This window comes from Chinchilla lanigera, unplaced genomic scaffold, assembly GCF_000276665.1.
Source record: "Chinchilla lanigera isolate Chin_1 unplaced genomic scaffold, ChiLan1.0 scaffold00099, whole genome shotgun sequence".
NCBI lineage: Eukaryota > Metazoa > Chordata > Mammalia > Rodentia > Chinchillidae > Chinchilla > Chinchilla lanigera.
This window is the reverse complement of record NW_004955500.1, coordinates 3090837-3107527: the sequence shown is the minus strand read 5'-3', so window position 1 is coordinate 3107527 and position 16691 is coordinate 3090837. Positions and strand designations below refer to the sequence as shown.

Genomic DNA, 16691 nt, shown 5'->3' with positions numbered 1-16691 from the left:
GAAAAGGAATAAACAGAGGACATTTTAAAAAGGGAGTCCAGGTTATGAAGTTGCAAGAAACACTCACACTGAAGTTCAAATCCAGTCTCTCGGGTTTATTCATGTACAGGATTCGCTTGTCCGCTCCTAACTGACCTATTCATCCCAGTGGTCACGTCCTCAAGGACACAGAGAGTATCCCAGCAACCACAGAGTCGCCAAGGAAAATCTTGACGCGCAATCACATTCCTCTGAAGTCGGAGGGAAGAAGCAAAGTCCAGGCTGGAACACCTGGCTCCGGATGGCTGCAAAGGCGGAAGCACTATGCTGAGTTTCTCCGGGTTCAGCAGCAATGATTCACTTTGTCCTGGAATTGTGAAGCTTCTTGCTGAGTCAATGAAATAACTTTCACCAACTGAAAGGGCCGGTCACGCAGGAGGCAGTGCCAGGAAAGATCAGCGGACACAGACAATGTGGAGCAGAGCCGCAGGGAGTGGTCTAGCACAGTCCAGTCCTAAGGCAGACGGACAAAGCTCGCCGGCTGCCAGTCTGCCATCTGGGCTGCCTGAAAAGGTGCCCATCTGGGAGTCAGAAGGCTGCTCAGCCATGTCCCAGCTTTGCTGCCCGGCTAGGGTTGTGACCTTGGAGCCAGGAAAATCGGCCCCGCACATTTCTGTTTACCCATCAACAGCCACGGTAAAGACAAACATCAAACACACAGAACTGCTTCTATCAACCACCAGTATTCAAAGTGAGCTGGACAGCATCAGGACCATGGCCGAAACCACGGAGTCATTGCTGGAGCAGTCCCTTAGTCCAGTCTGATGCCCTGTGTGTGCCTAAGTCCTGTAATCGCCGGTCCGTGCCCTCTTCTATCCAGAAGCCTGCACCGTAACAAAGCCACCACATCAGAACATGCTCCTACTTCCTCCACCCACCATGACTTACTCACCCTCTGGGCTGAGATCTCCCAGTCCCGCCAATCATTAACATCCTCCTGGGTTCATCACATCTCCTAAGTAACACTGTAATTTAACTCGGTAAAAATTCCTTTTAAAAAATTGTTCTAGCTGGGCACAGTAGCACATGCTTGTAATCCAGCTACTCAGGAGGCTGAGACAGGAGGACTGCAAGTTTGAGGCCAGCCTGGGCATGTTTTGTGAGACCCTGTATCAAAATTTTGAAAAATTTTTAAAGTTCTGGAAATGTAGCTCACTAGGAGAGCCTCTGAGTCCCATCCCTGGTATCTCACACACACACACATACACACACACACACTATTCTAGTTGTAGTAATTAATAGAAGAGAAATGAAAACAAATCAAGGGGAAAATGTCAGTATCCTCTCAAATCACACCCCTCTTTCAGCATGGACTAATTATTATTTGAACAACAAACAAAAACTCTATCAATGTGGTTTTCAGTGAATCAAATAAGCAAGAGCTCTTCACTTCCCATTTTCCTACATATTATTTAATCAGCTGTCAAGTTCCACGCTGGCCAGTTACAGCTCGCTCACAGTGGAGTGGTTTTGCTCTGGATTGCGTGTGTGGATCCTAACGCCTGCTGCAATTCCATTCAGCCGTTGCCTTCATTCGAAACTTCTGCCTTGACCTCCCATGGGTGGGAAATGAGAAGAGGAGAAGAAGGCAGTAAGCTGCACCTGCAAAGCAAAGGCCTCTTGGCCTCTGAATAACTTGTCTGTATCAAGTACAGTAAAAAGTACCTAGAAAGATACCCTGGTTAATAATTGCTTAACTATAACGCTCTAACTCGCTAGTTTATTAGTTCCTTGAGGTATCTTTTTACAGTGTTTGTAGCCGCTGTTCTACGGAGACTAGAGCAGCCAGACGGTTCTTCCACACTGAAGCTGCAGTTGATTGCCCTTTAGTGCTAAGGGACGTGCGGCTGACTGCACGGCAGTCAGGCAAGCACCTAGCAAGCAGATGCGGGGGAAGTGGCTGCATCCTTTGATTTTCCAGCCTCCCCTTCCTTCCGGGCTCTATGACAGAGAAGAACATTAACAGGATTAAGTCTTTTGTAAAGGGCTACAGGCCCCAGTACCTCTTATAACACCAAATATCCCTTTGATGAATGGCGCTCACTGGGGTTTTTTAAGAACATTAATATTTTGCCAGGTTACTTCTCCTAAGCTACCTTAATGTAGTACACATAAATAAACTACTTTTTAAAAAAATTATCATATCAGAAGGTTACTCCAAGCTTTGGGATACCATTTTTCTCTAACGTAAATTCTTGGATCACTTTTGGCTCTAAAAATAAAATTCCATACTCTATGAAAAACAACTAAGTTTTGACAACTTAAGCACCCGGAAAAAAAATAAAGATCCTATCATTTATGACAGAATGGCTAAAAATGAAGGTGGTCATACAACATTTATTTTTTTTTTTTGTTTTTTTTTTTTGGTTTTTCTCTGGTACCAGGAACCGAAGGTCATACAACATTTAAATGACATTTGTGAAGGGTATCAATTGTTGTATAGTATTTTAAGAAGAAAGAACTTAAAAACTATAGATGCTCCCAGTAGCATCTGACTACATATCTAGCATTTGTTCAAATAATGCCCCTGAAATGAAGTCCTTATTATCCTGATAATACAGTAATTAAAATAATTGGCCAGGGATATAGCTCAGCAGTACAGCACCTGCCTGGCAAGCACAAGGTCCTGAGTTCAATACCTGGAACCAAATAATAATAACAACTGAAATAATCAATTGCTGACATTCATGCTGAGTCATTATAAACATACTTTTACTAAAAGGTACCATCAACTACTGTGATAACCATTTATTTGGTTCAATTATTTGAATATCATGGTTCAATTATTGAATAATTTGCTTCAAATTAATTTGGTTCAATTATTTGAGTAATTTGGTTCAATTATTTGAATATCGAATTAACCCAAAGATCATACTCAGACTATTATATTGAAATAACATTTTTGCTCTCCTAAATATTTGAATCTTCATGTTTTCATAGCCCTGAATCATCATAACTATCTTGCCCACATTTCCTGGGATACCTGAATCTTTTCTGTTTTGAAATAAAATCTTTCACGTAGTAAAAAATATAAAGAAAAAAATCTCAAATTAGGCTTAAAACTAAGACAGCAAAAAGCAAACAAGCATTCAGCACAAATTCATTAAATGGCAAAATATTACTGAGTCACTTCACATTTCATGGGAAGTATCTTTTGTTACACTGAAACAAAAGAAACAAAGCAACATTTGTCTTCTCAAATCCCTTGGAAGGTTGAGAATAATTCTTCCCCTCAAAACTTGCTGCTTAAAATTAAAACAGACCTTGGTACACAGAAAATCACAAGCCCTGTAGTCGCTTGCACAGTATAAACAAGAAAAGTACACCTTCGGAATGCACTGCGGCCGTCAAATTCCTCTTGTTAGCCACTTAGAAACCACTGTTCTTTAAAATTCACAGCCCGTAAGAAAAGAATCATGATTTTTATGCAGCTGGATTTCTTGAGGGGATGAAATGCTTATGACAGCCAAATGGAGCTCTGAGATCCACTTTCTACAGCTCTGAAATGCAAAAGACTCTGATCCAAGATGGGCTTTTGTAAGGCAGCTGGATCATGAGGGATGGATCCGCTGATGATGGCTTGAGTGGGAGCTGATGGAACGGGCAGTGGAGTCCAGCTGAGGAGGCTGGACCGCGGTGGCACAACCGTAGGACAGTATTTGTAACCAATTTATCGGCAAGACCTGACCAAATCTGAATCCTTTGGCCCCAAAACCTAACCTGAACTTATTTGAGGACTGTCTGTGGTCTTTATTTACCTCTCTTCTTGTGAATGTCCACAGAAGTAGGCATTCGGCTTTAGAAATACTACCATGCTTGACAATAGGGTATTTCGCAGGGTGCCCTACTCACCACAGGCGCATGAAGCATGTCTGGCCTCAGAGTTTGAGTAAACATGGTGGGCCTGGATCAAGGCTGCTGTTCTGAGCACTATTCAAGGTAAGCAGGTCATCACCAATGTCTTCATTACCTGAGGCCATCGTTTATTTACCTCACCGTCTTCTCTAACCAGATCCTCCTCAGGACTACGTCTCTCTGTCTCTGTCCCTTTCTTTCCTTCCAGTACAATGACCACTTTACTAGGCATCTCAGACTATCCTCCTACCTACCTTCAATTTCACACTTGCGAAAAGCCTCACAGGGTCTCCCATAACCCGACCCTGCAGACCTGCCACTCTCCCTCCCCTGGGGCAGACTAACCGGGACAATCTCAACCCTGAGTTACTGCCAGCAGGTCCTAAAACGCCTTCCTATTTCCTCTGTACTCCCCAATCGCTTCTTTCCAATTCCCCCTAGATTCACCTCAAGATTAAGCACATCATCACCTTATACCTTGTTCAAATACTTTCCATGATTCACAAACCCTAATGGAGGAGACAAATCCAAAGTTAAGACTGCTGGGATGGCTCTAAGACAGAAGGACTCAGACCCAGCCTACCTTCCCGCAGACTCTCCAGCTCTTGGCTAACACAAGTCCTTCACTCCTTCAGTGAAGATAACTCCTAAGTGTTCTCCGCACTCTGGAAAAGCTGAGTTACCCTCACCTGCTTTGTTCACACCACGTACCCCATGACCTGAGCTCTGTAATGAAATCTTCATATTATTTCGAACCCTTTTAATCCACTCATGCTTTAAACTCAATTAAGATGCCACACTGTCAGCAAAGCTCTCTTCTGCTTTCCCGGCCTCCTGTGCTCTTCTTCTTGAGTTCCCACAGCACTTACATCCTCTACTATTTATTTGATACTTGATGTGCACTTCCTTATATTATCAGAGTGCTTAATCTTTCATGTATATGGACCTTATCTCTTTAACTGGATTTTAAATTCCTTGTCTCATGTTTTATGAATGGACAAATGAATACCCTTCTACAGCTCACAATCAAATGGCAACATTGGCAAGGCCAACATGTAAAAGATGAAGAAATATTAATTTACTTTTTCATTTGAATTCATCGAATACTACTGTGCCAGGCATTCTTTTAGGCAGTGAGAATTAAATGGTAAGCAACAGCAGCATAATCCTTGTTCTCTTAAGGGTTTACGGTGTAGCTGGAAAATCAGACATGAATGAAACAATTATACAAAAAGCTGTATAAACAAACATATGTCTGGGGGCAAAGCCATGCAGTATTAATAGTTTAGCACCATTTTCAGATGCTGCACTGTCCACTCATTCAAGAAGATGGGCTTTTGCGAGGTAATTGGATCAGGAGGGATGACCCACTAATGCGATCCTCTTTGATGGCATTAGTGGGAGGGGAAGGAAATGGGAGGTGAGGTCCAGCTGAAGAGAGTGGACCTGGTGGCATGAGCATGGGGAGAATACGTGGTCCCTGGCCCCTTCCTCTGCAGTTCTTTCCCGTTCGCTTTGCTACCTGGCTGCCACGAAGTTTCACTCCTCCACCATGCCATTCTCTCAGGATGTCTCTGCCTTGGAGCCAGCCAAGAGTAGGTTAAATTCTATGGGACAGTGAAGGCACTGGAAGAGTATAAACTGCAATGCCAGTGGGATGTAATCTGCGTAAGTCCTACTACCTCAACAAGCTTGGGTTTTAAAATTAAATAATTTTATAGTTATTTCACTTATGTACCCAAATTATGGTTCCAACAGAACCGTAATTACGGTGCATGCCTGTAACCCCAGCACTCTCAGTAGCTGATGCAGGAGAATCACAATGTCAAGCCCAGGCTGGGAAACTTAGTGACTTAGCAAGATCCTATCTTAAAATAAAAAAATGAAAAGGAGCTGGAATATAGCTGACTTCAAAGGTCCTGGGTTAAATTCCCAGTACTGCAATAAATAAATAAACAGCTATAAAACTATAACCTTTACTTCTCATAGAGAAATAAATTGGTAAGACCTGTTTACAGGACCAGTCACTCTTCCTCCTTACGTTTTAAATGAACGATGTTTTGTGAAGTTTGCCAAGAAATTTCCCATAATAAAATGAGAGAAGACTTACAAGTTAATGAAATAAAAGGAGTAGCAACATTCTAGTTAATACACTATGTTTGGTGTTTTGTTACAGAATTACGAAAAAGGAAATTGTTTAATTGATATCACAGAACTGCTCCGGTCATTCTGTAAGCCACTGCAGTATTTCTGCAGTAAAGATTCTGTGCTTCTCACTCCTTCCAACATACATACACCACCGCCATCATCATCATCGCCCCACCGCCTACAACAAGCTCACGTCCTCAAACTGTTACAGGCTGACACACAGCCTTTTTAAACGAACTGTGTAGACATGCCAGCTATGCGGGACAGGGATAGGAGCATTTATCAAACACCAAGGCAAGAAGAACATTTGTGTTTGCCTTAAATTTTGGATCCCCTCCCCAGGGCTGCAGGCTGCCGGTTTCAAAGCACACTGTTTATTCATTTGGCGCAAGTAGTCACAAGCAGGAGGTGCGGGGACAACTTAAGCCTGATGAGAGTGAGTCTGAGAGAACATCACAGAGATAAATGAGCCAAGCGGACAGGAAAGGGACAAGTGTGAAGGGCATAGAGGAACGCATGTGCAAAGGCACCAGAAGAGCAAGAGGGAAGACAGCAAGATAGTCTGAGAAGCAGCAAATTGTCCCGTAGAGAGACCAGGTTGGAGTCAAGCAGGGTAAGTCATAAAGAGCTTTGGATATCAACCAAAGGAGTTTAGATTTTATTCTATACATGATAGACGCCACTTAGCAATACAGAAAAAATTCTTCCAAAATCCATAAGAAAAAAATGGTGGATGAGAGGGGTATAAGGACAAAATGATAAAGAGTTCATGAACCAAGGAAGAAACAATGGATATGAACACAAGAGAAAGAAGACAAGCTTGCAGTTTACTAGGAAATCGAATCAGAAGTCCATTTAAATCACTCCTCAAGATCTGTGAGTTCTCAAATATCCCATATAACTTTGTAGATTTTTAATTAAAAAAAAAATAGAAAAGGATATTATCAAATAAAAGTGATGGTGTTGACATTACAGAATCTTTTCAATTGGAAGCAAAAATTAAGAAATACACTTGCATTATTTTAAAACAAGCTGTACTCAATAAATCACATGAGATCTGGAATATTTTTTCAGAGCTATATTACTTATGCTAACAGCAGAATTCAAACATAAGTCATGATTGAAATGTGATTTTAGTATGAGATAAGAATTGGTAACTGAATAAAAACAAAATGGAGGAATGGCAAAACCAAGTGACCTGCCCTTATTATTACCTTACCATATGATTCTCAACTAATCTTTAATCAGGCAGATAACTTTCCTTCAAACTGAAAATTTTGGCCTATGTCTGCTGCTTTTTATATTGAGAAAATTCCCCACATGTTACGAAGATATCCAACCACTGCTTGTAACAGATATATATTGTTTTGTTTGCCCACCACTCTCTACCCAATTTTAGAAACAACCCCTCTCACTCACCACCCACGCCTAAACTCATCTGTCTGTATGATTACTATTCACAACACAATGTTTGTTCAATACTTGGTGGATAAGCCAACAACTGTAACACCATTGCTACTGTTATGGTTGTGTCTAGATGTCCTCTGAAACCCCCATGCAATCATAGCTGGGGCTGCTTCAGAGGTAACTGAATCTAGAGTACGTGACTGATTCATGCTACAATGCTAGTATTAAGGGTGCTGGGACTAAGGGAGAGTGCTTACTAAATCAGCCCACTGACTGGCTTGGCACCCACCCTAATCTCAGTAGCCTGGATACAATACAATAAATAGAAAGAGGTTTGTCTTGCCCCTTGCTTGTTTTACTACCTTCTGTCTGCCCTACACGTTTCTCCTCTGCTATGCCACCCTGCGGTGGAGCCAGCCAATTACGGACCGAAACCTCTACAAACTGCGAGTCAAATAAACCTTTCCTCCCTGAACTTAGGGCATCGGGTATTTTGTGTCAGCAATGGGAAAAGTAAATAAAACACCTACATATCCTCAGTGTCAGTGACCTGTCTCGCCATCCACATTGGCACGCACACTCCAAAGACCGCGCCCTCATTAGGAATTAGCGCTAAAGAATGACTGCGCATTTGTTGCAACACGTCACTCAACCACACTCACCAGCTCTTTCCCTTTTCTTATTCCCATCTCACCGGTCAGTTTCATCGAAACCTTTGGTCTCTTGCCTATGCCTTCCAGACCCACTTTCTCCCTTTACCTCCCTTCGATGCCCCACCAGAACAACCTTTTAATTAAATCAAAGACCATGTCACCAGAACTCTCCTTTTGTTTCCTGGCTTTTCTTTCCAATACAGTGAACCCAAGCAGTCCCCACCCTGACGAGTCACTCAAATTCTGCTCCAGGTGACTGAACTCTCGAAAAGAAAATTGCTCAGCCATTCACACTGGGTCATTTGAATTTCTAGTGGCTAACTCTGATGGCCTCTGGCAACAGCTGGCAGCCCTTTCATGTGTCCCTGGTCAGTATGGATCACCTAGGATCACCATGGCAAAGCGTGGCCACTTCCTTTAACCTTTGTATCATCAGACCCTTCCACCCTCAGCTTCAGTGCTTCTGCATAGTAACACAGACATTCCCCTGTGGGGAGACGCTCTCCCTCCCTGCTCTTCTACTCAAATGTGTATTTCAAAGCACCATCCTTTATCTCACTCCTGTGTCTATCTGAGGAACCAGAGCCTCTCTAGGGACACAGTTTCTACCTGTGTTCTAAGTGCCAGGCCAAAGAGCCCTTCAGAGATGCTGTCTTTCTTCTGTACCTTTAACTTATCTTCACTTCAATCTAGTTCCTTCCCCTGTAACTATAGGGAGGTCAGTTAATCTCATCATCCAACTGTAACCACCAACAACCAACATGCTTTATTTTATATAGTAAAAAAGATGGTAATAGTTTGAGATGTAGAGATTTAGAATACATAAGTACTATTCTGTGTGTATACATATATATGAATATCTATTTACCTCTTTATTCCTGAAAACATTGCCATTTATGTCTAATGAATCTATAGACTGAAAATATCCTTATTTGTTTATGAGCTTTCAACTGCTAAGTCCAAAGCTCCACTGTTAAATTATCTTCTTAACTGATCCAACTGCAGTATTAAAAACTAGTTTCTTTTTCCTTCCAGCACTTATCATTCCTTAATGTGTCATACATTCCTTTGTTTAATCTCCCACCTGTATGAAATGAGTTATTATGAGACCAAAGAATCTGACTGTTCAATTCACTGTCTAGCACAGTGGCTGGTACCTAATAAATGACTGATGAATATCTGGTGAATAAACATCTGCCACTTGACCATTTCAGTCCCTTCCCTGAAAACTGGGAACAAGAAAGTCAAGTTGTTCTGCTTGGGTGTATGTCAACTGATTTTCGAGATTAAAGGAGATGACTCAGGAATGACAGAGAAGTGGAAACAAAAAGCATTCTGACAGAATTGAAAGCCTGCTTCTACTTATCCTAATCTCCAAAATGAATTCTAGAATCCTAGATCTCTGTGAAATATCTCAATCACTTTATAGTAATTATCTTTTAACTTAATCTAATTTATTCTCTTTTTCTGTTGGCTCGTACCAAGAAGTTTCTTATCATAATAATGAGCTGTTCTGTGGATGAATAGGTTCAAAATAAACCTCCGAAAGCCAACGTTCCAAGAAAAGGCGGCTAAGAAGTTAGTGTTCTAGCTCTAATTCCATGGACATGGACAATCTATGTAAATACCTGGGCAATGGTTAACTTACTTTAATGAAAATGCAGTGTGATAAGGAACCGTTCTCTTTACAATTCACAGACGCTTTACTATATCACACTCAGGTTGTATTTATGAAATAAGACCTATTTTCACATCTTTTCTAACTACAACTACATATGTATTTATTTAGCTCTAAAGTCATATTTCAAATGAAGTTTGACACTAATTTTACTCATGCTGATCTTCCTTAGGCAGTAGAAAAAGCACACCATTAAACACAGAGTCGAAGAACCTAGTAACAACCATGCATAACAAATTAAGGCTCGAGAACAAACTGAAATGCGTCCCACATTGGCACTGAGAAACAGGAAGTTCTCTCTTGGAGAGAGGAAATTAAGTAAGTAAAAACATCGTACTTCCCGGGTTATGGTACTTACCAAACAAACGCTGATGGAACAGAAATTTCCCAGCTATTAGTCCTATGAGGATGGCAAGTAGCCATAGAAGCACCTTCAGAATCCTCCAGCCAACCCCTCTAGGGTATTTATTTGTCACAAATGAAAAACAGTTTCCAACAACAATAACATTGGCTTCAGTTTGGCTATGGGAAACTGGGTCCTCCGCAAATATCAGGAAGTTAAAGAAGATCACCAAGTAAGCCACAATCATGCGAGACCAGGGATGCTGGAAGTAATAGCGAAAGTCTTTACCCATCCTTCAAAACTTCAATGCCGTAGTTCACCTGTGTAAGAAAAGATACACACAGTTAGAGCGGGGAAAACAAGCACTAACTCTCTTCCTGCTGTCTGTTCAGATTTAGAAAAGCTCAATAAAGAAGTATTTGAAAAAGATGACACCTGTTCCTATTTGGGGCACCAATATACCTCCACAATTAAGGAAAGTTAGTATCATCCCTTCTTTGTCACCCAGTCACACCTCTGATGAGCTGGGGGTTTAAGAAAGGAGGATAAAAAAGTAGAGGGAGAGGAGCGGAGGTCAGAGCACGCGACATGACTCCAAGTTGGGATGACGGCTGCGATGACACAGAGAGATAAAAACACAACATAAGATCAATGCAATGCTTTTCCTCTTTTAGACTAGTTTACCTCACAATTGGAAGACAGTCATTTAAAAGCCAAAACATTAAAAAAGTAAATTGAACACATATTAACATACTTAAATCCCTCTCCTCAGACTTCATAATTTGGTGGCAGACACGCAGGTCTTTTTCTGCACACTGACAAGTGTGTGCATATGTGCATATGAGCCCTTCCCCGTCCTTATTAGCACACACTGCTGATGCAGGTTAATGGGCTTCATTGTGGTGGGTCTGCACAAAGTATGCACAAGACGTGCTTTGATCATTTCTGCCCCCTCGTACCCCTCTCACCCTAGTTTCATATTTTGGGTGGTTTCACTGCATACAATATATTTTGATTATATCCATTCCCCCTGTTATCCACCCTTCCACCCCTCCCCCTTATCCCTGATTCTTGTCTAAAAACAATGTCTCCTTTATTTTGTTATCTCTTTTTGACTCCACGTACTAGGGAGAGTATGTGCTGTCTTTCTGAGTCTACTTTATTTCACTCAGCATGATGATCTCCACATCCACCCATCTTCCTACAAAATAATAACATTTCTTCTTTATGGCTGAATAATACTCAATTGTGTACACATGCCACAGACTGCATATGAACTTTTATAAAAATGTTCATAGTCGAGTCATCCAATAGTTTCAACACAGATACATTTTATGAAATAGCCAAGTCTGTGATAGAGTAGTCACCCTCCAGGAGGAACTGGCCAACTTTGATTTTGGGAAGTGTGGAGGAAGGGGATGATTCCACAAAGGAGGACCTGCCCAAGTTTGAGGCTGACTAGCAGGATTTTCCCCAGGTGAAGGCAGGGATTCTCCACCAAGTCAACGATAAAGTCGGAGGAATTGCAAAACAGATGACATACTGACAGCAATAAGTCGTGGCCTGGACACACACTGAAATCACGGCCTCCTTAAATATAAATGCTTGGGTCCAAGTTCTCACTCCACTCCTCCTTTCCTCTTTCAGAGCCAGCCTGCCCATAAACCACGCAAGCTGTAATTCTCACACTGGGAGGCCTGCCTGGGTCTACTAGGGCTTGTGAATGGGTAATTAAGTCTAATTCCACTCTCGTTTTGATGAACCCATTTGGCGCTCAGACTAAACTACATCTGTTTTTTTCTAGAATAAAACTGTTGAGAGAGTAGCCAAAATAATAAAGGCAATAATTTGACTGCCATCTGCCAATTCATTTTTCTTCTCCCTCCACTATTTATGACTGAGAGAGAAATAGAGGGGTGAGGGACCCTTCCAAAGTCTACAGCGCTCAATACATGAGGCTCTTCGATGAGCCTCTGTAAGCATCACCGTGTCACTTTTGTCATAGCTGTTATTATTATTCCCATCTCTGTATTTTAGAGGGCATGAGCTGACACTCAGAGAGTTTATGTAAGTCTTCCAAAGCTAACCAGCAGGAAGAGAGCTCTTTTCTGAGCTTCTGACTCCAAGGAATAAAAGCCATGCCCTTGCACGGAGCCAGGTCTGCTTCAGGTACTTTCCCTGCCTGGATGGAAAATCCAAGGCCTCGTCCCAAGGATATCCTTCAGGAGGTACATTCTTCTCTCCAGGCAATCATATTAACTCTGTAACATATATCCTTTGACAGCCCAAGAAAACATATGTCAGCTAAAAAATCCTTCATAAATCTGAACACTTTGGGAAAAAAAATGCCATCGATAAAGCGTTTTCACTCTATACACAGTGGAAGTACAAAGATTACATCACAAGCCTGAAGTGCTTCTAAATCAATAGGAAGATCGGACTATAGGCTCCAAGACTACCAAATCCCAATCCAGTACCCTGGGCTGATGAATGTCAATTAAACTCACAATCTAATTTAATGAAAAGTTGTTGTAAGCAATTTAGGAAAGCAACATAAACAAGCCAAAGGATCTACAATGTAATTTAGCCAAACCAACAGCAACTGTGCTTCGGATTCCTGAGCAATTCCTTGCAAGCAATTTCAAGCCCCTTATACGCTTTCTGAATACTTTGAAATATCTATTCCCAGGAGCTACTCCTCAGGTTATTTAGGAAAGGTGACTTTCACAAGACGTTTGCTTTTGTTTTATATTTTAAACATGAGGTTCACCACCCACTACATGCATTATTCTTTACATCGGACAGCAGAGCGAGCAGAGAAGAACCAAAAAGAACATTTATGTGTGTCCATGGTATTCAATGTGCAAAAATGCGAGAGTGGATCAGCTGTTGACTCAGTTTTGCACAATACCTTTGAAAGTGTCCAAACACTGCCACAGAATCCAGATCTATAGCTAGCCTTTAATCTTTCTAATATACCACAGGGCTGAAAGTTCTGCTTTCACTAAGATATTTCCTGTCATGCTTACAGTTCATTCATTTCCAGCAACGGTTTCAGTGACTTAGATACTAGCAGGGCCCAAATATTTATCACTTGATCTTTTTTATTTTAAGACAAATATGGATAGATAGCATTTATGCTTTCCCCATAATCCAAAAGTTGAAGTAGTATCTTCTAGAAGGTTCCAAATTTCAAATATATAATGACTTGAACACACGGTCCACTTTCTGATATCAGACACAGGGTTGTCAAAAATCTGCCCGGTCATTTTGGTCCCACCCTTCAGTTCCTTAGGTACCTTCATTATCATCCAAGGCATCCATTTCTGTCACCATGGGGAGCATGTTTGTGATTACAGTTAAAATTTAAGACTGAAGTCTTCAAATCGACAGTGCTACAAAGGGCACATAGTTTGAAAATCTTCATCATTTTTTTAAAAATTCAATTCTGCAACTGTAGATGAGAATGTGCTTTCTGCACCGCTCTTAACACACCATAGTGAAATTTCCTGCTTAGAGTTTGTTTCCCTCCCTTGATCATGAACTCCTCGGAGAGATCATAAGGGCTGTTTACTCTCAAGGTGCAGTCCAGTGCTGAGCTCCTAGTGGCAGTCCACAGATCTCTACTGAATGAGCTTCTCAGAAACAGCCCCCTCCGCCCCCTGCACAGCCTTTGTGAGATGAGACAAATAACTGCAAAGCAATATGACATTCAGCTTCCACTAGGAGAACAGTACCTGCAACGAGGTCCAGTGTTACTGGCAACGACGATTTGGCCAGTAACACCACTAATACATCCCTATCTAACACATGTCATTTGAGCTGTAGTCTCTGCTGTATCATCGTCATCATCATCATCACCACCACCACCATCACCATCATTATTATGGGCTAATATTTACTGAGTACCATATACCACTCACATTAATGAGCTTTTTCTGTCCCCTAATATTGAGGATTGAAGCCAGGGGTGCTCTACTGCTCAACTACATCCCCAATCCTATTTATTTATTTATTTGTTTGTTTGTTTATTTATTTAGACAGTGTCTAACTCCTCCTGTCTCAGCCTACTTCAATGCTGGGATTATTAGCATGTACCACCAGGCCCAGACTATACTAATATGCTTTATAAGCATCTCTTCCAAATGTCGTAACAGTCCAGTGATGAAATGCTACTATTGTGCCTATTTTACAAATGCAAAAACTGAAAGTGACAGTTTAGTAGCTTGTGCAAAATAATAAAACTTGTCTCTATCAGAGCTAGGGTTCCCATCAAAGCCATCTGGCCTCAACATTCTACAGGTGGCCTTACCCAGAGAAAATCATACATTCCAAAATCTTGCTTTTACATGTTGGCTGGAAAGTTTCTGACAACAGAACCATCTGATATAGAAGAGTCACAAAACGTCCAGATGAATGAATATTTATTTCTGTTCAAACTGACCTTGGCAGCATGGTCAGAAAGAACTGGGATGTATGCAGTGTCAGGGCTACCCGATTTTTTTCTTCATCTTTAAGCATCAATACAAGCAACTGAGTTGATCTCACTGCCTTTTTCAACATATTACTGATGTGCATTTGTGAGGCTCCAGCTACATCTTGAAGACCAATCCACACTTGTAGACAGCAAGCCTACATGTGAGAAAATTATTCAAGAGTCCATTCCAGAGAGAGTAAACTGAATCAGGTTATTAATTATCCAAACGTTGATCATTTCTTTGAGGGGAACAAACACCAAACAGATAAACCTTCAGTGCATAGTATGTTAGAGATTTGACAAAGAATATTTGTCTCAGTTACTTTTCCCTCATTGCTGAGACAAAATACCTGACACCCAAATTCAGACAGGAAAGGTTTATTTAGCTCACAGTTTGTGGACGTTTCAGTCCATACTTGGCTGGCTCCAAGGCAGGGTGGCATATGGCAGAGGGCAACTGTTCATGGCCGTGGAACAGTAAAAGCAGCAAGAGCGAAAGGGAGGAGTGGTGGCAAGCAGCCTCTTTCCCTCCCTGACATTGGTATGCATACTACCTGCCCCGGGGCGGTGGGTAGCACTCACACCCATGAATCAATCTTGAACTCTAGAAGCCCGCCCCATGACTGCATGTGGTTTTAGGGGGACATCCAGACACACACCATAACAATATTAAAGCAAGGAAAAGCTACTAGAGTGTGTCAGGAGGAGGGAACAGGGGAAGACAAGCACGGATGGGCAGTGGTGACCCAGATAGAGAAGAGAAATTGCTAAGGCTGTGCGGGGCGTGTACGTGGTGCATTTACAGAAGTGCCAGGAAGCTACTATGACTGGATGAAATGTGGTCCAGGGGAACATGAAAAAACTGGTGTCCAAAAGGTGGAATTCAACCGGGATCAGCCCTTAAGGCCACCGTACATACGCGGGCTTTTACTGTGAGGGAAATATGAAGCAGAGCAGTAAGGAACCCAAAGTATAAATAAATTAAAGGGCACAATACAAGTTTAAAAGTGGGAAACAGGGAGATAGATTTTTTGCAAATGGAAAGGGAACCAAGAGATGGAAAAGGGAAAGGAGGGGAGGAGGGGGGGTGTTAGAAGAATCAAGTGTGTCATATCCGTGCTCCAGTTCCCCACAGTGGTGTGACCTTTATATCCTACACACGGGTAAGATAAAAACTAAGGAAAAGAAGGGCTGCTTTGCTAATCAATATCCTGTACAGAAGGGCAAGGAGCGGAAACGGGGAGCTAATGAGAAAGATGTTGCCAGGTAAGAGACGCAGTCACTTAAACTAGACGCAAGTCGAGGCAGTTTAAACAGCTCCATTTGGGCAAGAGGAAGAGGTAACAAGGTTGACTGCAAGCCGGACACAAACATAGCCTTGCCAAAGTCAAAATCCAGAATGGAACCGCCATTTTCTGCAGTGGGAACGGATTTCCTGAGAGGAACAGGGGTACAGTACAACAGACGTAGGTGACACACTCGTGTTAACATTTTTGAGTGCTTCTTAGGTGCTACACTATTGGGATGCACTTGTCACATATTATCTCAATTAGCCCTTTACTGGCTATGCATTTACAAGAAATAAAGATTTAGAGAAGTTATAATCTGCCTGAGGTCAGACAACCACCGACCGACACAGACAGGTACAGCTACCTCTATGTAACTTAAACTTAATATTTTAATTACTATTTTCAGCTGTGAAATACAAAACACAGGATAAAGCTTCAATGGGAAAGAGGTAAGAATAAGGATCTGGTGATGACTTGCTCCTAGCAGAACTCAAGAAATATCTGCTGATAATGGATAAATCGAAATATGGACGATGAGCAGATAACAGAGCAGCCCTGGGGGAGAGGAAAAACACTGACGAATCCATTCCAGAGAGAGGAGACCTTGGATACTGAGAAGTCCGAATCTGTACAAGGAGAAATGGGTTTTAAAGAGCAGATAAATCATATATATGCATTTTCCTGGACTTATGGTAAGGATAGGTCTTAGTATAGTGTCTTCCATTGTTATACAAAGACAGACATGAAGAACAGATGTATAGCACTGCAATTTACATAACCCAAGTGCTTAATACAGGTTTTT

General features: G+C 41.7%; 1 protein-coding gene across 2 annotated transcripts in view; it reads right to left on the bottom strand.

Annotated features, from left to right (window-relative positions):
• The window catches only part of Tmem117 (transmembrane protein 117), a gene marked incomplete at its 5' end in the record, with an annotated part of 469529 nt that extends 459089 nt beyond the window's left edge, over window positions 1–10440 (bottom strand). For both annotated transcript variants that reach the window (XM_005406589.2, XM_005406590.2), the window contains 1 exon segment: window positions 10139–10440. In XM_005406589.2, the coding sequence (XP_005406646.1) occupies window positions 10139–10415 (277 nt within the window).
• Between the last annotated feature and the right edge of the window lie 6251 nt (window positions 10441–16691).